The following is a 22,541-nucleotide window of genomic DNA, read 5'->3' on the forward strand; positions in this document are numbered from 1 at the left end:
GGGAGCACTCTCTTCTGGGATACTTGTCGGACACGTGACATGATGAAGATTAATATAGTACGTACGTAAGTACAAAATCAAAGGGGCAGAAGCCCCATCACGCATGTTGTCTATTATTGCCTTTGACTTGCAACTTAACAAAAACATTTGATGTTAGTAAATTAAAAACCGTGAACTTTTAACTACTTGTTGTATCATTTTAACTATTCGCTGTGGGTTGAGGTACGTGGTGAAATACCATGGTTTAAAACACTTCGCTTCTATGGCGTGGTGACATATTTACTCTTCAATAAACTGTCGGTAATCATTGATGGATTAAATTGCATGATTACTCTTTTGTTTTCAGGTTTCGTGGTAAGTCTTAATTTTACTTATTTTACATAGTCATAGACTCATGGATGAATATGCAAACAATCGTCAATATATTTATAAAACCATAAATAAATAGATAAATACAATTTTTTATGTTTATTAATCGAAAACATTTGATATCCATTAACTGATCATATATCCTTGCATCAACAAAACAAACCATGCATCAAACATAGATTAATCATATCTGATACAACTAAAGTGAACATTAATCGAAACAATAGAAAATTAATTATCTTAAACACTCCAAACAAAAGAAAATTCTTGATCCTGGTGGCAAACTTCATCCAGGATTCATCAATCCTATCCCTGCGAAAATATATTTGATTGATCATTATACAAATACTCAACAAATACTCTATGAAAACTAATTAAAGTTATTTTTTTAGCTAAATTTAATATCAATTCAATTTTATTTGATTAAACTCTATAAAAAGAAACATATTCAATTTCCACATTTAAACCTCTTTATATAATAATTAACTTTCAAACTTACAAATTGTAAATACATTTAATTTATTAATTACACAAGGTTTTAAAATTGTGTGTTTTAAAATATAAGTTAATTTAATTTTTTAAAGGTTCTGGGTTCAAGTCTTAATAAGAGTGATAATTTGCCATTAAAAACCTTTTTTTTAATTACAATTTATTTAAATAAGTTACGGAGTATAAGATATCAATTCAAACAATCTTAAAAACTGTAGAGACTGGTTATATTTGTCTTCTAGTTTTTTTTTAATATATATCAATAATCATATGTATTTGATGAGTTCTGAGCTTATGCCAGTGGACAAAGTCACAAAACTATCACATGCATACATATGCATGTACAATTTACACATCAACTTTAGTAAACACACACACCTATACATAATTATTACCAATAACTTTTTTATGTTAAGAGAATATCTTACCTCAGTTTCATAAATTAGTTAAGTTAAAAGACACCAAAACACAAAAATATATGCATAAATGAGAGAAAGAGAGATTAGGGTTAGGTTTAGGGTTTGCATGAGTAAAGAAAGTATTATTATTACCTAAATGGGAACAAACTTGGAAGCTTAAATAGAACAGGTGTAACCAGGAGGTGGTGTTTTGCCACAAGTAACAAGCAACTGAAGAGCAAGTGGCAAATAAATATTAATATTCAAGAGCTTAATCTTTAGGGTTGTGCACAAGCAAACTGCAGCCTCAAGTTCCACTAATCCAGCAAGAATAGGACAACACTGGTTCACTACTGGATCACCCAAGCCTATATGCACCAACCCTCCTAAGAGATCCACACAAGCTCCTAGTTTTAGTGCATCTATGGGGCATGTGGCTGCTGGTGCTGGCACAAATGGTGGTGGTGGACATGGTGTCCCTGGCTTTGGTGGGTTGAGTATTGGTGGTGTTACGACTGGTGGAAGTGTGATTGGTGGTGTTATAACTGGTGGTTTAACAACTGGTGGTTTAACAATTGGTGGTGTTACGACAGGTGGAAGTGTGATTGGTGGTGTTACAACTGGTGGAAGAACAATTGGTGGTTTGACAACAGGTGGTTTAATATGTGGTGGTTTGACAACAGGTGGTTTAATATGTGGTGGTTTGACAACAGGTGGTTTAATATGTGGTGGTTTGACAACAGGTGGTTTAGGGGATTTAGGTGGTTTTCCAGAGGGTGGTTTAGGGTGGTGGTGAGGTGGTTTGCCACAAGGAACACAGTCAAGAGCAATGGGAGTGGCAGTGGAAATGAAGAACATGGAGATGAGGAGAAGAGCAGTGAGCTGCTGCTTCTTAGAGGAGTACTTCATTTTGATTATGTGATGAGTGTTGGTGTAGGTGATGTGATGTAGGTGGTGGTATATATATAGGACAAGGAGTAGTGTACTATTAGAGTATTAGTTGCTCACTAGCTGGAAAATGGAATTAGATTATATCTAAATTCTATACTTTGATTTCATAAATAAGTTTTGGGGTTTAGTGAACATGACTAATTTCCTCCAATAATATATAACGCGTAGTGATTTAAATAAAAAAAATGAAAAACATTATGTTACGTCATTGTGCATACATCGGACCTCTTACTGATTTTTTCATAAAAAAACATGTAATGATTTAACTAATATAATTATTATTTGATCTTTTCTTTTATAAGATAATGTATGATTGTCGTTGGTGAACCTCGCTCAAAGAGCCCTTAGCTCCGGCATGTTACTGCCTTAGCGTTGATAATGACTTGTTTTTTTCTTTGACATCCATATGTATAATGGATTGACTGAAGTTTGGGCGTGTTAAAAGTACTGTGAGGTAGCTTGGGGCGTCACCTCACAGCACTTGGTCTAATATATATTAGTCATTAGTTGCTTTTCAAATCATTTGCTCGTATGGTATGCATTTTTATTGATATGCTATACGTTCGCATGCATAGGTTATATGATCATATACATATCAGGTCAAATAGTATAGAGGGTGGTATAATATAATGCCCGAGTATTTTTGTAAGAATGATATTTTTTAAGTCTCAAAACTAAATGCTACAAAATTAAAATATATTTATATACATTTTGTATTTATTAGGCACAAATTGTTGTTTTAACTATGTATGTCCAAACAACAAGAAAAAGTTCACTAACAAACAGTCAAATTGCATCATTTTGAATGGATTGTAACTTATGATGATTCTCTTTTACATTGGTCAACTAAAATGTTTATCAAGGTTAAATAATAAATTAATACAAAGAATTTGATAAGACATTGGTCAAATATGTCTCCTTTTCATAAGAGATTTGATTTTGTCGATAGACAAATTCCTTTGATTGCGTCTAATAAACAAATAAATAAGTCTTCTGTCTTTGATGTTTAATCTTGATAGAAGTAGTTCGAACAGTATCCACAAAAGCAATGCAATCTCTAACAAGTAACAACACACCAACTTTTGAGATTCTTTCAACAAGTATTCAAACCCAAGTGATGTTAAATTTATCGAGTCAAAGAAACACTTGATCATTAAATTTATCATCATCATCATCATCGTACTCAGTAAATCCCACCAATAGTAAAACTATGAGAGGGTCTGAGGAGGGTAAGATGTAGACAACTTTACATCTACCCTGTAGGAATAGAGAGGCTGCTTTCGGTGAGACCCCGACTCGATAGTAGTTTTGCATCAAACCTTGGACATAAGACACATAACACTCAACCATCGGGACATCGGCTGATTGATGCATGTACCCTTGTCTTTCAGCTGATTGGTGCACGTAAGTCACAAGAAACACTTGATCTGTAAATTGTTATACTGATATTTATACTACAACATGTGACCTTCAAATGATTGAACACCATATATGAGTTGTGGCCAACGGAAGTACATATAAGTTAGGTTAAATAGGTTAAAAGATGTTTAATCTTAATCAATGTCTAGTCAGAAGAAAGCAACATCACTCGCATATGAACTTTTGACCATATACTTTTACGTTAATATACAACACTTGGCTAAACTTTTGTATTAACCAATAAAACTAGCGTAAGCAGACTCTTAACTATCTTTTTACGCTTGTAGGGACTTTGTCGACGCTATTTTTACATCACTAGGACTAACAAAATGCCTTGTATCATGTAGATGATGTGAACCCGAACAAGAATAGCTAGCTACTTTTGATGATTTAATAGTTATTTGGATGTGTTTTGTGATTAATTACCGTTGATCGATATGTACATTCATGATCAAACATTTGATATTATAGCTAATATGGTGATTGATCAATCAATCACTAAAATTAATCAGTTGTGTATAAAATTAAATGTTTGAATTACTTTTTGTTGCAATTGTAGACAATTATATATACTTAGGTGAGATGATATCACGTTTGAATTGATGATGAGTCTATAACTGGTTGGTTGTAACATCTTAGTCGATCCCTACATTAGTCGTCGATATATATTCATAAGAAACATTTGGTCACACATACGATCACGTGGTAGTTTGCTTTAGTTCGTGGGAGAAATTTTTGGGCGTGATATCTTGAGAAGTCTTCAATCAAATAACCAATACAACGTATCTGACATTAAGGGTAGAGCGAACAATATTTAATGGTATAATATAATAAGAAGATTTAGTATTTTGCACTATTGTAGTGGCTACAAAATCGTGTTTGAGACAAAAACACAAAAGATCTTGTATGGTCAATGTTGGCTCGATTGTGACATTGATCTTCGACCCTTGATGAATCTTCAAATCTCTCCCAATTAACACTTTTATTTAAGCAACTTGGTCATGATGTTCTATCTTATCTACTCTTTCAGGTTACAACTATCTTTATAAAGTTTTTAATAATTAATCATGTATTTGTTAGAAAATTTTAAAGCTTACAAAATTATTCAAGTTACATATATAAGATACAATGGGTAATAGATGAATGAATAGTAGGGTAGTCACGTGAATGTAATATGTGCAGGGTCGTCTGCCTAATTATGCAAGTTGCCAATCATGCATCTTATTAGCTTTTTTATTATTTGTGTATAACATTACCTAGCTACTAACTCATCGGACAATCGTACAAAAAGAAACACAGAATGTATAATCTTTCTGAAATAATATTTAATTTTGTTTTGCTCAATGAAAAGAAGAAAAAACCTTAAACCTTTTTTTTTTAATTTGAAATAATTTTTAAACTCTTAACTGGAAGAAAGAAGGTGTTGAACTCAAATGAGAATTTTTGCTTAACTTATTATCTATGTATGCATTCTAGATAAATTTCATGAGTTCTAATAATTCAAAACATGTTTTACTTAATTGGGATGCCCAAAAAATTGACCGAAAACCACTAATTAACATGGTTTCTTCTTGATAGTGTTCATGTGTGAGTCGGTTCTGAAGAGCCGAAGTCAGTAAATATCACACTATTTAATCTATGTATACTAAAGGGCTTGTAGCCTAGTGGTAATATGTGTGAAAATGTATACGTCCTGAGTGTCTTATACATAAGTCATTGAGGGTTTTAATAAGTCTCGTAGTAAACACATGTTTAGATTGTATGAGCTATAATCAGCTAAAAATTCTACAATGGAAGAAAATGATTTGGTAATCGATCTAATTGAAACGAAACAATGATAGTTAAGTTCTATATTGATAACTTTTAGGAAACAATAGTTATATAACTTATATTTCTACAATACACACATATATATTGATAATTTTTAGGAAACAATATAAATAAATTAACGCCATAAACTTTAGTTATATTTATACAACTTGACTGAATTCAAATTTGACACGGATAATATTTAATGAACACCATATAACCACCATGATTGGAATTAGGGTGTTAAAAAATCAAGTCCAAAATTGAATCCGAAATATTTAAAAATCCGAATCTGAATCCAAGATTTCGAATTCGGACAATGATTTTGAAAATTTTCAAATACTTCGGATGTACGCGATCCAAAAACTTAAATATATACATTTTAACTTTTTAGTATATATAAACATATCACTATTTGGAAACCCTACATTTTTCAAAATTCAAACACAGCGTCGCTATCTATCAAACCTCACTCTTGTTCAAAGTTCAGATCATCATTACCTACCAATAACATTCTTTCATATTTGGATAGTAAAACTAACAATCTAAAATTTAGAATTCCCGACTTTAAACACCTGATGAAGAAACACTAACCGGACCCCGGGCAGATTACGGATAACCTGGGGGTTAGATAGATGTTTCCCACGAGGGGTTAGACCCAGAAAAAATGGTTCTTCTGATAACCTGCAAAACAGACACCGTGAGCTTGTCACTGAGAAGGGGGGGTTCCTCCTTGTGACCACCCTCCGGCGTGAGAATCAGACTAGATTGCTCTTTAAATATAAATGTATATTAAGATATTGCTAGAGCAGATATCAGGTATAATATGATGATAATGTGATAAGATATGATGGTCATACCATTTGTGGTATTTATAGCCGAAGGTAGGTTTCCAAGGAGGTGTGGCCGGCTGCAATAGTATTCCTGTTTCACCAACAGTGGCCTACGCACGTGCCCTGCTGGTAGTTGGTGGGTAGGCAGCGGCTGATAGTGACCAGGCCTGCTGTGTACTATTCCTTTTCCACCAACTGCCGGCTATGCACGTGGTATGGCAGTAGTTGGTGAGTAGGCAGCGGCTAATAGTGACATACAGTACAGGAGCATGCTGCTCGCCATACTGTTGTCAATAAGCTGTCGTATCTTTAGTCAGATCTTTTGCCCATACCTCGTCAGGTACAGTACAGAAGATCTTCCCGTATCGTACGGACTGGCTTATTTGGGCGGGAGTATTCCCCCTCCCGCCCTTGTGCGGGATTGTTCCCGGCTTTGCTCATTCCTTCAGGTGACACTGAGTGATTGAGAGCTAAGTGTCTTGTGCGTGTAGCCTTGCTGCGCGGGTGGCCTTCCCTGATGGCTTGTATCCGAAGCTGCGGGAACAGGCGGAGTCCTTCACCATTGGGAGGCATTTCCTGCGGGAACAGCTTGCGTACTGCGCGTAAGGACGTCACGTCTCTGAGCATGGTGGGTCCTGCGGATCCAGTTGGTTTCTGCGCAGACGTCCCTCTTCAAGGTGAGTCTTGCGGGTCCAACTGGGCTCTGCTGGGACCTACCTCTTCAAGTCCCCCCAGTCCAATGTTCTTCTCATGAGTGTTTAATAAAGTGAGGTGAACTTTTGGACTTTAAGCAAAGGGTTTTGAAAAGGGTTTTTTAAGGTTTTCCATGGGGATTCTTCTCGCGGAAGTCCTTGTCACTTGCAGAAATTCCCGAGTTTCCTGCTTGATCTTTGGGTATGATGCGGGTAGGCTGTAACCTCCTCGCAAGTCAGGAGCGTTGAGTCCCACTTGTGTGGATTCTCCCTGAGGTTTTGGTAGTTTTGAACATAGTGATCAATTATGTTAAAACCACCAATTCCATCCTGGAGCCTCAAACAATGTAGTTCTCGACGTTCCCGCTATGCGGGGATGTTATTTCCGTTTCCGCAAGCATTGCCCAGAAGATCCTTCTTGGTTTCAATTCCCTGCGGAGCGCTAGGTATGTGAAGGGTTTTGCCTTAACACTGTACCCGCGCTCGTCTTACGGTTACTTTACTTCCAAGGTACCCCTGGCGTCAATTCCCTGCGGGTGCTAGGTATGTGAAGGGTTTTGCCTTAACACTGTACCCGCATCCGTCTTACGGTTACTTGGTTGCCAAGTTATTCTTGGCTTCAATTCCCTGCGGGTGCTAGGTATGTGAAGGGTTTTGCCTTAACACTGTACCCGCATCCGTCTTACGGTTACTTGGTTGCCAAGGTAAGGGATATTTTCCCGCTTACTTTTGAATCTTTTTGAATTTTTTTGAAATTCGAAGAGTTGGTGAAAGGATAAGAACAGTCCAAACCTCTGAAACGTCGTGCGACGGTTTCTTCTGACTGTGTCAGGACGTGCAGAAAGTTATGGTAACGTGGCAGTACATGGTCATTCCAGACGCTTTTTCAGGCGCGTGGGCGCGATTTTTCGGGCGCGTGGCCGTGAAATTAATGGTACGCGTCCTTTCAACAGCTGTTGCCAGCTTGCTTTTTGCCACGTGTCATAGTTTCATTGCACCTTCAATTTTTCTCTCTTCCGCATTAAATTCATCGCATTAATTGCGATTAGTATATAAAGGGGGAAAGGGTTCTTTGTAATCCACACTTTCACTCTTCTCTTCATCTTAAGAACGATTTCCGGCGAATACTCACCTTTTCAGGCAAGCATTCTCTTGAAATCGTTTTCTTTCATCTTCAAGATGTCTTCACGTGATCTCGAGTCTACAGCCGATGACAAGAGTACTGCTGGCGAGTGCCAGTGTGCTCTGCCTGGCGATCTGTATCAGTACATCGTCAGGAAGTTCATGCTCGAGTCTCTCGAGCCTGAGTTTCCTGAACCCCACCAGACGGTGTACGATGCCCCCAGAGGCAAGATCGGGGTTTATGCTGCATTCTTTGTCTATGGGAATCTTAGGTTCCCATTGACAAAGTTTGTTTACCGTGTCCTTGAGAGGCACGGTGTGCACCTGACAGAGGTGCACCCGATGGCGATTGCCAAGATTCGGCACTTCGAGTGGGTGTGCCGGATTCTGGGCATTGAGCCCTATGTTGACCGCCTGATGACCTTTTACACTTGGAGGTGCATCCAGGGGTGGTACACGTTGATAACCCGGATTAAGGGTTTGAAGATCTGCGCAACCGAGCGCAGTCTTCGCTCGTGGAAGCGGGAGTTCTTCTACATCTCCCTCGCGCCATCCCCCTTGCCATGAAATTCAAGAATGGGCAAGCACTTCCCAGCCTTCACGCCTCCAACTACCAGGATGCGGAATGGTTTGCGAAAATATCCCGAGTCCAATCTCCGGTTTACCGGTTTGCGGAGTCCGGGATGGTGATGCTGGGGATGAGCCGAGTGTGGAAGGCTGCGGATGCGCAAAAGATCCCAATCGTCCTCGAATACGGTTCGAACTCTGTTCCTTACGGTATGCTTTGTTTCCTTTTGTTGATTTAGAATTTCTTCTAACTTCTTTCCTGTTTATTTCAGAGGGGAACGACTTGACGTCGCTCCTGTACCCGCAGGAGGCTGATGGTCCCGCTCGGATGGGTACTCGCGCTCTAGACGAGAACGAGTTGCCCATCCAAGAACAAACGGCGGATCGGTTCGTGGAGGTCTATCCGCAAGGCCACGAGATCCTTAGCGCCAGGCGGCCAGGTAAGGCGCTATTCGACCCTCGACCCCTCAATGTTGAAACCTCTGCTGGAATTCCTCTAATCGTATGTTATGATGAGGAATCCGCAGATGGTCCTCCGTTGGTGCGGAAGAAGAAGGCTGCCGGCGGGAAGGGGAAGGAGAAGGTGGCCTCCACTGCCGATCCGGTGCCTCGGTCTGATTCGGAGACCGAGAGCGAAGAGGTGGCGGGGAATCCCGGTGGTGATAAGATCACCATTCCGGAGGCTGTGACAACTGTCACCGAAGAGCCCAGGATGACAACGGTGACCGGCGTGAAGAGGCCGGCTCCATCGGGTTCATCCCCGCCCGTCCGCACTTTCAGGCTCAAGAAAACCCGTAAGTACAACTTCGTTTAGCTTTTATCTTCATAGCTTAATATCATTTAACACTTATCTTCTTTGTGCATGCGTGGATGTTGACGCATTCCAGGGTGGAGCGCAGAGGAGTACCTCTCCGCCAATGACGGTAGGCCCGGTCAGCCTACCTGAGGCGACGACCCAGGCGCCTGCGCCTGCTTCCGCTGGTTCAGTTGCTCACTCCTTTGAGCCGACTGTTCCAGCTGTGATGACGTCACCGCCGGCTGTGAGTGCTATTTTTACCGCATCTTTCACCGAGCCGGCGGTTACTTTTGCTGCGGATTCCGCGGCGGCGACCGCGGCGGCTTCTACCATGCCTCCGTCATCGGCAACGACGGCCGAACCTTCAGGTATGCATGGCGCTTATCGCCAACCTCTGCCTCCTTCCCATCTGCCTGACCTCTTGGATGGATTTCCGTTGGGTTCAGGTGATGGGTTTGGCGGCTATCGGCCTGTTATTGACCCTACAGGTGCGTTGGGTTCTTTTGGCCCATTATATATATATTTTTTCTTTATCATCTTTTCCTAACTGCTTTATGTTTTTTGCAGTGTCGGATTCCAATGAAGCGCATGTTCCACGATGGAACATTCGCCGAGGAACAACCCTTCGCACCCCTGTGGAGTGCGTGGAATGGGCTCGTCACCCTGCTCCCAGTGGTGCGTTGGTGGAAGCCATGGCTAGCTACCAGGAGGGTAGGCTAACCAATGAGCTTCGGGTTCTCCTGGCCCGGATGCAGCCGCGCGTCGAGCTGTTTTGTCGTGAAAACGACAAGTTAAAAGCAGCTCGCATTAAAGAAGTGGCTCAGGCGCGGGCTGTCCGGGAGGAGAACCAAAGGCTTTCCGCAGTGGCTGCGGAAAAGGAGAAAGCCTTCAAGGCCCTCGAGGTTGAAGTTCAGGCTCGGCTCGAGGCCCGTTCCAAGGCTGCCCAAGCTGTTAATGAACAGCTTCGGCTGGCTAAGGAAACTGCAAGGAACACAACCGAGAGGGCCACCAAGGCTGAAGCTGTTGCTGAGCCTCTACGCGTGGAGAATGAAGAGCTTAAAGCCAAATTAGAGGCTCTCCAGCAGGCTCATGATGCCTTGGCGATGGAAGACGCCAAAAAGCTCCAGGAGATCTTGGACTAGAGGGGGGTGCTTGACCATACTGAGCGAAAGCTAAAGGGCGTCGAAGAGGCTGCGGCTAAAGAAGTGTTGCTTGCTAACCTCAACAAGAGTGAAGCCGAACGCGCCCGTAACGAAGCTCAAGCTGCCCTCCAAGAAGCTCTGGTTGCCAAGGAATGGCTTCTTCGATAAGCGTTGTCTCAGGTATGTTTTTTATGTCTTTACGCTTTTCTTTGTAAATAGAAAAGGTTCTGATACTTGTATATTTTCTTGTAGGTTGTGCATCGGGTCTTCTCAGAGACCTCTTATGATGATGCTATGAGCGCAGCCCTCAACGCTTCTCACGAGGATGGGGAAAAGGCCGGCTTCCTGCTTGGTCTAGGGTTCGTTGAGAAAGGCATCCCGCCTTCCAACTTCCCTTTGTACAATGTTGATACTGAAGCTGTTTACGACCAAGCAGTGAATCAGTACGCCGCCTTCCCGCATCCGGTGGTGGAGAAGGTGAATCAAGTTGCTGCTGCTGATGATGGGTTAGCTATCCTTAAAGCTTTCCTTGAACTGCCACGATCTACTGATGGTGCTGGTCCAAGTGGAAGTGGCCCTGAAGCTTGATCCTGAAGATCCCTTCCCACTGCTAGGATAGATTTATCTTATATAGATTTATTTTCTTGTAGGCGGGTAGTTACCCGGCCATTCTTGTAATGAATATTATGAAATATAAATCTTTTTGCGGGTAAGACCGCTACTTTTATTGGATTCCTTGCTTTATAAACGTTATATGACTTGCATACTTTAGTTTAAATTAGCAATTTTCCAAGTGTAGAATAAGTTAACCTTTGAACGTGGTAGATAATAGGTTGAAGTTTTGCTTCCTCTTTTGTGATTGTGCGGGTAGGACCGTCACTTGCACTTAGTAGGATGGCTAAACTTTACCTATATCTGACCTGCGTGTAGGTTTTCCTCATCCTTTCTGAGGATAAGTTAACCTTTGAACGTGGTAGATAATAGGTGTGAAGTTTTGCTTCCTCTTTCGTGATTGTGCGGGTAGGACCGTCACTTGCACTTAGTAGGATGGCTAAACTTTACCTATATCTGACCTGCGTGTAGGTTTTCCTCATCTTTTTGTTAGAAATTCCCTGTTTTGAATAACCGTTCGACGCGCGGTTGTTAATAGGTTAGTGTTCAGTTTCCTCTCATGATTCATGCGGATAGACCGGCACTTTCATTTAATGGGATAACTGAACTTTTCCCCTTCAACTGACCTGCGTGAAGGTTTGTCGTTTTTTGGGTTTATGCGGGTTTTGCCGCCTTCCCCACGCAACGACTTTCCACGTAATTATGCGGTGAAAACCGGCATACCCGTGTTGAATAAATTAACCGTTCGACGCGCGGTTGTTAATAGGTTAGTGTTCAGTTTCCTCTCATGATTCATGCGGATAGACTGGCACTTTCATTTAATGGGATAACTGAACTTTTCCCCTTCAACTGACCTGCGTGAAGGTTTGTCGTTTTTTGGGTTTATGCGGGTTTTGCCGCCTTCCCCACGCAACGACTTTCCAAGTAATTATGCGGTGAAAACCGGCATACCCGTGTTGAATAAATTAACCGTTCGACGCGCGGTTGTTAATAGGTTAGTGTTCAGTTTCCTCTCATGATTCATGCGGATAGACCGGCACTTTCATTTAGTAGGATGACTGAACTTTTCCCCTTTAACTGACCTGCGTGAAGGTTTGTCGTTTTTTGGGTTTATGCGGGTTTTGCCGCCTTCCCCATGCAACGACTCACTTATGTATGCGGTGAAAACCGGCATCAGTGTTGATAGTTCATAAAGTATAAATGTAAAATCATCAGCGTCGATGTTTTAAGGAGAATCATTTCCATTAGAAGTGGCTCTTGGCCTTTTCTTTACAAATTTGGAATTGATTTACATGCAAACTGTGTAATTGAGCTCCCTTCCATGTTGTTGGGATGGGAGTGCCATCGAGCCGATACGCACCTGGTTCGGGATCTCGTTCTTTACGCAGCATGTAGTCTCCACATTGAAGCTGGAATTTTTATTCGTGTTTTCCCCAGCTGGGGTTCTACACGCATCAGCCTGCTCAGCGTTCATTGCGCCACGAGGTGCGCGAGCGTCCCATCTCTGACGAATGCTTCGACCATGTCCTTTACGTCTATGCATTCTTCGGTGTTGTGGCCTTTTGTCCTGTGAAAGTCACAGTATTTACTCCGATCAGCATTGTGACGATGTCGGATTATTTGAGGCTTTGGCCATGGGAGCTCCTCAGTAGCGAATATCTCGGTGACGCTTTTGGTGAGCGGCGTCCATCTGGAGTTCTTGTTTGACTGTACGTTATCCCTTCCGCCTAACCGATGCTGCAAGCCGGATGAGGTGTCAAAGTTTACCCTTGACTGCCAAATGCCTAGTTTTCGCTTTTTGTTTAATCGGGCGGTAAGGACGTTGTCTTCTCTTGTTTTCTGGGTGTAGAGGTTTGTGCTCTGTGGGAGATCTCTACCCAGTTGCTTCTCCGTTTCCGCAAAGCGTTTAGCTGCTGTCATGATGGCATCCCATGTGGATGGCATGCCATCTTTACCCGTTAAGGTGCGGATGAGCTCTGGGTCGTTCGCGCCCTGAATAAAGGCAGCGCGAACAAGATCTTCGCTAATGTTACCCAGACTTAGCTTCTTCGAATTGAAGCGAGTGATGAAGTCTAGCAAAGATTCATCTTTTTCTCGAATGCACTTGAGGATTGTCCATTGCTCCTCGGTATACTTTCGCTGTTGGCTAAACTTCTGTTGGAAGTCAGCCCAGTCGTAGATGTGGTTGATCGGTAGACGATCGAACCACGCTCTAGCAGCCCCGACAAGCGTCATTTGGAACATGTAACACCACGTGGGTTCCGTCCAACTACTGACGGTTGCCCCCGCCATGAATCTGTTCAAATGATCATCTGGGTCGGATATACCATCATATGTGCCTATGCTGGACATTTGTTTGGCACTTTTTGGGGCAATTGCTTCTGCAATGTCCCTTGCAAATTTGGACATTCCTGCATTTGCAACATTTAGTCTGAATGTTTTGGAGAAGTCACGTGGACTTCCACCTGTGTTTTTTGGTTTGAAGGCTTCTCCAAAATGCCTTCTCGGTTGGGAGTCCGTTTCCTTACGCTTCCCTTTTGCCCTATGGCGAGGGTTCGCGTCGGAGTCGGACTCCTCCGAGTCATCGTCCCAGTATTCTTCGAATTCGTCAGCCTGTTGGACGGAACGCAAGCGTTCGTCCAACTCAGCTTGGAATTCCTTTTGACGTGCCTCCACCCATGCCTTAACTTCATCGAGTGTTTGGCGGGAGAGTCTTGTTCGTTTCTCTAACTGGGTATCGGTGATTCCCAGTGAGCGATTATTTACTGCACTTGCCCCAGCTTGGGTAACTGGGGTAGTGTTCGTAAAATTTACTTCACTTGCCCCGGCTTGGGTAACCGGGGTAGTGTTTGTAAAAACTGTGTAGCAGGTATTCCCCCCAGTAGCTGGGGTTGTGGTTACCGGAGTTTCTTTAACCATCTTTCCAGAAGTTTGAAAAAACTGGAGAAAAATGAAGTTCTAGCTTTATGCACGGATGGCGCCAATGAAGAAACACTAACCGGACCCCGGGCAGATTACGGATAACCTGGGGGTTAGATAGATGTTTCCCACGAGGGGTTAGACCCAGAAAAGATGGTCCTTCTGATAACCTGCAAAACAGACACCGTGAGCTTGTCACTGAGAAGGCGGGGTTCCTCCTTGTGACCACCCTCCGGCGTGAGAATCAGACTAGATTGCTCTTTAAATATAAATGTATATTAAGATATTGCTAGAGCAGATATCAGGTATAATATGATGATAATGTGATAAGATATGATGGTCATACCATTTGTGGTATTTATAGCCGAAGGTAGGTTTCCAAGGAGGTGTGGCCGGCTGCAATAGTATTCCTGTTTCACCAACAGTGGCCTACGCACGTGCCCTGCTGGTAGTTGGTGGGTAGGCAGCGGCTGATAGTGACCAGGCCTGCTGTGTACTATTCCTTTTCCACCAACTGCCGGCTATGCACGTGGTATGGCAGTAGTTGGTGAGTAGGCAGCGGCTAATAGTGACATACAGTACATGAGCATGCTGCTCGCCATACTGTTGTCAATAAGCTGTCGTATCTTTAGTCAGATCTTTTGCCCATACCTCGTCAGGTACAGTACAGAAGATCTTCCCGTATCGTACGGACTGGCTTATTTGGGCGGGAGTATTCCCCCTCCCGCCCTTGTGCAGGATTGTTCCCGGCTATGCTCATTCCTTCAGGTGACACTGAGTGATTGAGAGCTAAGTGCCTTGTGCGTGTAGCCTTGCTGCGCGGGTGGCCTTCCCTGATGGCTTGTATCCGAAGCTGCGGGAACAGGCGGAGTCCTTCACCATTGGGAGGCATTTCCTGCGGGAACAGCTTGCGTACTGCGCGTAAGGACGTCACGTCTCTGAGCATGGTGGGTCCTGCGGATCCAGTTGGTTTCTGCGCAGACGTCCCTCTTCAAGGTGAGTCTTGCGGGTCCAACTGGGCTCTGCTGGGACCTACCTCTTCACCTGATATTGAAATAATTCAATTATACATGCACATGATTACAATAACTTTTAAGAAACCATATAATTAAAATACCATAAATTTGATAATAAAAACTAGCCATGGGTACGTGGAAGTATGGGTGTTTAGATCAAAGAGCATTTTCTTCTTTTTTATGCAATCAAATTTTCTATGATACGAGATATTTGTTTAACAGTCTAAACATATAAAAACAAAAGTTTCTGTCACTACTAGCTAGTTAAAATATTTTGTTCGGATATCGGCAACTTCTTTACCATAGTCGTAGTCCCTAGCATGTGCTAGTGATGTACGGTGCGAGAAGCTTTAATAAAAGTTTCAGAATTATGTTTGATGAGTTTTGAATATTTAAAACCATTAGAAAGTGAAATGAGGTTCCACAAAGTCCTCATGCAAACCCCACAACATGTCTTTTCACGTGTAAAAAATATATAAATAACTTTTTACAAGAGCATTAATGAATGAAGTTATCATGTGAATCGGTGTTCTTACATATGTATTTTTTTTACAGGCAAAATTCCATTTTTATCTTGTATCAATATGAATAGAGCCGGCTCAACGAATGCTGAGACCTAAATCGAAACACAATTTCGGAGCCTTTTCATGACAACTATTAATAAAATAAATTTTGCTTATTATAAGTTTTGAACTAATAACTTATACTTTAGTAACAACAAAACCTACCACCACACCAATACATTATTTTGAGTTTAATTTACCCATTATAATATATCTATATATAATGTTTCTTAGACTTGGGGGCCTTAATTACGCGTGGGCCTAAGGCCCCAACTTGTTTTCGCTGTCCCACGAACCATCCATTAATATGAATTTACAACCTTACATTTGTGCGGGATTGTTGGAAGTAATTCCGGACTCTAAGTACTCAAGTCGGTGAATTTGAGGGACCAATGATGGCAAGTCAGTCATAATTGGTTATGTTTCCTAATTGTATTGTAATTATAATAGATAATGTATTGGCTCACAATTTAGGTTAGTCTATATAAATCGAGTTATGGTTAGACATTATAGTGTGTGGACATGATTTAACCGAGTTATGGTTCATCAAGAATCAAACCGAGTTAGAGTTTGAGAGTTTGTAATCAGTTTTTTGAGTAATATTTTCTGATTAATATAAACGAGAGTTATTCGTTAGTTCGTGCTTGATTATCGATTCGGGACATGAGGGATATCATATCATTAGACCAACAAGTCATGAGCTTATATGGTATAATTATTTATGAACGAGGTTACCATGTGAATTGATGTCCTTACATATCATGTATTAACCGAATACACACACAAACACACACATAGGTGAAGCTTTGCCTGTTTGCTTTTGATTTCGATATGAAAGAAATTTTCTTTCAAATATATACAGAGGTAAAAGATCTAATACATATGACGCTTAACGTATCAAGACCTAGCTTCCGTGCCATAGTTATGCATGAAATAAATAGTTACACAGCATATATAAGTAACTACGTATGAAGTAATAAATTACGCACATAATTTAACTAATCCTGCACAAAAAAATACATAACTTATAAAACAATCATGCAACAGTGTGTGTGTATTCAAATTATTTTATGGCTCTTATCGTTTTTGTTATGCTTAGTCTAATGTCTTCGTTCTAGAAAGAGAGGTGCACAAGTACGTGCACGCTTACCCTTGTTCTTTCAGAATATATGTTATACGGATTTAAGTACCGAACCTACTAATTAGAGTACTAGTTACTTGTTAGTAACGTTTTTGTTCACGAAAAAGAAGTGTGCGCACGATTACTCTTGTTCTTTCACAGCATACTTATACTGGATTCAAGTACCGAACCTGCTTAGAGTACTAACGTCTTCGTTCTAGAAGGAGAAGTACATGCACGATTACCCTTGTTCTTTCACAGCATACGTTATACTGGATTCGAGTACCAAACCTGCTTAGAGTACCAGTTGCCAGTTAGTAAACCCTAAAGACATTGTTCGACAATTACGAATATACATGGCTTGTTCATGTCAATCAACATCAAATAATTCGATTTTGGGCACACATCATGCTAATAACCTTTAGATATGAACACACCGATTTATATTAAAAAAAACATACAAGAAAATTAAAATCAACAAACATACAAAAAGGTTGCATCATTACTCTTCGGAGAAAAATATATGGTACATATCAGATTACTAAATTAATAAAACGTCACATCTTATCGTGAAATCAATTCTGAGCTTGTGATAGATACATTCTCGTCATTTTCTTTAAGTCATTTCGAAAGTTACTGGACCATGGTTGCTTTGAGCTGGACATTCCTATTGGTATGAAACCATTGGCTAATCAAAGTGGTACTATATAGTTTTGTTCTTTCATGTTATGAGGGTATCGAAAGTATATTTGGTTCATTTAAAAGACACATGTCAATATGTTGAATAATTCAAAGGCTGCCTCTTAATAGGTCAAACTTCTTAATAGTTCAACACAAAGTCAAAGTTGCTAAACAACAATTTAACCATATATATATGTTTATTTTTTTTATCTTATATGAATATGAGAACCTGCTACCAGAAAATTCACATACACTACCAATAAAAGAGTTTGAGCTAGCCAAGTCTCGATGGTTAAAGTCAAAATTAGACTAATAGAAGTTGAATTCAAACTTGAGACATTTGTTAAAGGGACATCTTGAAGTAGGTTTAGTTGTAACGACATTATCCATAGTTTCACAAATTTTAATTAACTAATCCGATCGGCTCAAAGTTTTTAGAAATTTAAATTGTATTTTATAATGTTTGGGACCTTTTCGCAAACAACTTTTTTTACCTTCCTAACATATGAAAATATGATTCTACGCAAATAACTTTTTATCATTTGACAAATCTCGTGTAGTACACAGGTTCAAAAGGTAGTCTTATATATACGATTATAAAACACACAAAAACAAAAAATTCCAACAAAAAGCTTAAGAGATCAAGATCTGGAGGAGTTCTGTCAAACAAAGATGAATTGAATATAGTATATATTGTTATAATACACGTAACTTGTTACCTTGGGTTAAGGGTGTGATATATAGTAGTTATAATATATAAAATTTAATTGTATCAACTTCAATAATGTAGATATCACATGCATGAAGTCAAATGTAACACGTAAAATATATAATATTTCTAGCAAGTGTATATATAGTGGTGGAAAACAAGGCCAAACAGACCAATCACATGTAAAAGATGTTATTTAAAAGTAAAAATAAAATAATTAAAGGAAATTAAGAGACATACAATCACGGGCTGGGCATAAGTCCAAAGAAGATAAGCTTTTTTCTTCACGGATAAATATATTGATCAACAACAGACAAACGCACCCACAGATTCACCATTTTAGAGTCTGGTTTTTTATTTTAATTTGTATTTTTTTTTCTTAAACACTTGCTTCATTTAATTTAGGTTTATATCCGATCTTGATATTGTATTAGATTGGTTTCATTTCAATTTTAAGAGCTTGTGTTTAGATCAATGTTTCTTGATGATTAATTGAACGTAATTATTTGCATTCGAACAAGTAAATTTTTTTTTTTTCAGTTTAGGTTATATCTGACCTTGAAATATACTCCGAGTCGGTAGCATGTGCTCAATCATTTTAAAAGTCTAAAGCGTCTTTCAAAAATCAGAGTTTTTTTTATTAAAATAACTTATTTTCATAATAGGTGACAGTCAATATGACGTCTCGCATTTTTTATAACGTTTTAAAGCGTCATACAATCACCGATTTCACACATATTAGTTAAGTTAAAATGAGTTTTAGTGAAAGGAATTGTACCTCTCTCGATATAATTATATTATTTTTTTGTTCTCTTTGTTAAAATATGAAAATTAAAATCAAAGGCTTCTTATCGTACAAAGTTCACGTGGTGACATAATTATAAATACGAAACCTAAATTAAGCATGAATAAAAATAATTATGAATTAATTACGTAAAATATTTACACATGAAGTAAAATAACTACGTATGAAAAAAAATTGCGTATGAAAAAAAATAATTAACAAAATAAAATTAGTCACACATTCCAGTAAATCTGGGATTTTAAAAACCGTTGATTTTTTTTTAAAGTATAGCAATAAGGTAGTTACTTGAATTAAAGAGAATAAAATACTCGATTTTATGGCATATTTTTTATATAGTGTCATATGAAAAATATCAGCGATTTAAAAAAGTGAACATAACCTGAAAAAATCAAAAGTGTGAGTGGTCTAAGTTATGTAATTACAATTATGTCACCGTCTATTTATTTTATTTGAAATCAATGGCCGAAAATCAATGCGTGGGAATCAAGCTTCATCTTACTTTTTTTATATAGTCGAGCCGAACCTGATCGAGTGAATCAAACTGGAGTTAAATTATTACTGAGCTTATACACCATGGACAAGAAAGTACTTAATTGTGGTCAGATCTAGCTAAATTGGTTTCGGACTTGTGGTCAAGGCTCTATGTATATTTTTAGGAGTACTTGATCAGTCGATCTTGAATCTTGATTTGTTCTTTTTATTTGCATTTGTCATAGTTTACTAGGCTGCTTATTTAACAACTTTATTCTAACATATAACATATTAATATAGGTTCTTGTATTATTTTATCATTTAGTAATATTCGTTTGTGATTTGGTATGATAGCAACGTTCTTGTTACGTGTTGTGGGAAGAAATGAAGAATAATCATCGATTGATTGCACGACAATCATTCGTGATCATGTTTTTCTTTCTTTAGTTAAAGCATTTGCTTTCAGATGAGAGGTCGTACTCCCATTGTGTCGGTTGGTCTCTTAATCGTCTTGTTAATTTTGTTGTCACACGCTAAAGTTTTAGCCCATATATCCACCTTTGTGTAATTGTGTTCCATAAACTCGCCACGATTGTTGCCTCTATATATTGTTTATTTATTTTGTTTTTTTTTTCTTGATTCCTGCATCCTAATCAAATTTTCAATGACTTTTAACACGGCCGATAACACACCATTACAACAAATAACAAATCGAAGAGAAAGCAATTACTGTCACAACATGATACATTTTTATTTTGTCGACGTGCGGCAACTTGCAAACTACCATAGAAGAGGAAGAAAAAAAAATGCTGAAAGTTAATGTTGAAATGAGTTAAACGAAAAGTTGAAGAGACTAAGTGAAATAGTTAAATTAATTGGTATATAATGAATAGTTTGAATGTTTAGAGTTATCAGTTAAACTTTGTTTATTTGCATGTTTATCATAGTTTGAGAGCCTAGAAAGTACGATTTGGAATCACAGTATGCTTAAGAAGTTATTCAGTGTAAATAAATGGTTAGGGGTATGTAATTAATGTTAAGAAAATATAATAACAAGAAAAAATCGATCTTGGTTGAGATCAATTATATGTTTGTGTCCGTGCTCTTAGGTCTGATTCCAAGTTTATGTAAGAGATTATACAATACTCTTTAGACAAATTAATCTACTTTTAAATTTTATTATGGACTACTTATACTTACACCTTGAAGTATAAGATGTGTATGGCCTTGTTGCATCGGCCACACGTTGTGACCATAGGGCTGGACTTTGGGGTATACCGGCTAAACTCTTGTGTATTTATATTTAACGTAAACAATAATATGAAACACATCGACTTGACAAGGACTGTGGTATTAACGTTTTATAAGATGTAAGCATTTCAGAATTTTATGTCCATGATTGAGGCTATATATAAATCTCACAACTGTCAAAATATTGGTATAGAGGTAGGGTACCAAAAAGACCCAAATACCCTTAAGTAATACCCGCGGGTCAACCAGAAGTCCCTCATAAGGCACCCGCGGGACATATGAATCATTCGCATAATTCATCTGAGGAGGAAACACCCTCACGACACATGCGGAAGCACCCTAGCACCCTCAAAAGTCATCCGCAAGAGGGAATATCCCTCCGCGTAAATGACCACGAGGTAATGCTCTGGGACAGCTGTCAATAACTAATCACCTTCTAGAAGAAGTGCCAAGATGCTTTCTTGGGCAATACGTGATCCTTCGGCCAATCAGCCAGTGACACCTGGCAAGGCCGTTATAACCGTACACTTGGCCAATGATTCCTGTTCGACCTATAACAGAGGGACACGTGTCCAGGTGGTTATACATGCACATGCAACGTATAAACCGAACCGATCAAAAGAGGACACGTGTCCAGGTGGTTATGAGAGCATCTTCTGAAAAGGACAGCTGGCCCAATCACCTTCCCACACCCTTCGGCTATAAATACCCTCTCAATCAGCATGAGGTATTCATTCACTCCCACTGTACTATCTCAATTTACTTAAGTACTTATCTTCTACATAACAATACTTATTCTCACGCCGGAGGGTGGTTACGGGAATACCCCCCTCTTGTCCTTCCCGTAACGAGCTCACGGTGTCTGTTTTGCAGGTGTTCGCCATTGGACTTTAGGCAATTGGGTTCATATCGTGTTGGCAATTAACCATATCCTACCCTGTTGATTCATTAGATTCAGGAACCATTAGTGAAGAGCGGATCCGTGTTTCTTCAATTGGTTAGGGCCAACAATGACAACACATATGGTCATGTACTCATGTGTACTCACTTGCTCTTTATGTATATCATTAATTCTGTATTTTATCAATAACAAGTAAAATATTGTATTTTACTGATAAGAGATTGAACATACACAAGTTAAAGATTACAAAAAATATATAGATAAAAGAGACGTGCTTTTAGTGTGTTCAATTTTATTTAATCTCTTGTATGTAGTATGTACTATTGGTCTTTGTTTTAGTTCTTTTGTTTGCTCTTTGTAAGAGTTTTTCGTGTTTTTGTTTAATAAATTTTACCTTAAAAAATTGAAAATTGGATTCTAATAATTCAAACTATTGAGTATCTGTCAATAATAATCCTAACTAACATTATGGCTAATAGCAATCCTAACTTTCGGTTTAGATACTAATAACAATCTCAATCTAATTGACCGCTAACTCCGTTAATATTATGATGACGTGGCCTATTATGTGTCAATTTATTTGACTATTTAATAATTAAATTTTATTATAATAAAATACCCATTTATTGAGTTTGGGACCCGTTTTGACTGAAACCGGTTTCAGATATAAACCGGTCCGGTTAACAAGTTCCAGAAACAGGTGCATAAACTGGGTATTTTCGTGAACTGGGAATCGGGTAGGAACCGTTCTGGGTATGGTCAACAAAAGTCAAAATCGGGTTCGGTAGAAACCTGTTCCAGGTATAGTCGAGTATATGACCAGGTTTTAAACGGTTTCATTCGTTTTTTTGGGTTTCAGGTAGGGTAAAGTCGGATTTTGATAGGGTATTTCCGGTTCCGGGTACG

General features: G+C 39.4%; 1 protein-coding gene across 1 annotated transcript; it reads right to left on the reverse strand.

Moving 5' to 3' along the window:
- Positions 1 to 518: 518 nt before the first annotated feature.
- LOC143632284 (uncharacterized) lies at positions 519 to 2,250 on the reverse strand. The gene is made up of 2 exons (XM_077100842.1): positions 1,410 to 2,250; positions 519 to 681 (listed from the first exon to the last, which is right to left on the reverse strand). The coding sequence occupies exon 1, from the start codon at positions 2,163 to 2,165 to the stop codon at positions 1,434 to 1,436; it is 732 nt and encodes a 243-aa protein (XP_076956957.1). The 5' UTR covers positions 2,166 to 2,250; the 3' UTR covers positions 519 to 681; positions 1,410 to 1,433.
- Between the last annotated feature and the right edge of the window lie 20,291 nt (positions 2,251 to 22,541).

Source organism: Bidens hawaiensis, unplaced genomic scaffold (assembly GCF_021521415.1).
Source record: "Bidens hawaiensis isolate Kalapana, Puna unplaced genomic scaffold, B.hawaiensis_p1.1 tig00006387_1, whole genome shotgun sequence".
NCBI lineage: Eukaryota > Viridiplantae > Streptophyta > Magnoliopsida > Asterales > Asteraceae > Bidens > Bidens hawaiensis.

What these genes read in the sequence shown, in the direction of transcription:
- LOC143632284 (XM_077100842.1), bottom strand. Translation starts at nt 2,165, where the DNA reads ATGAAGTACTCCTCTAAGAAGCAGCAGCTCACTGCTCTTCTCCTCATC.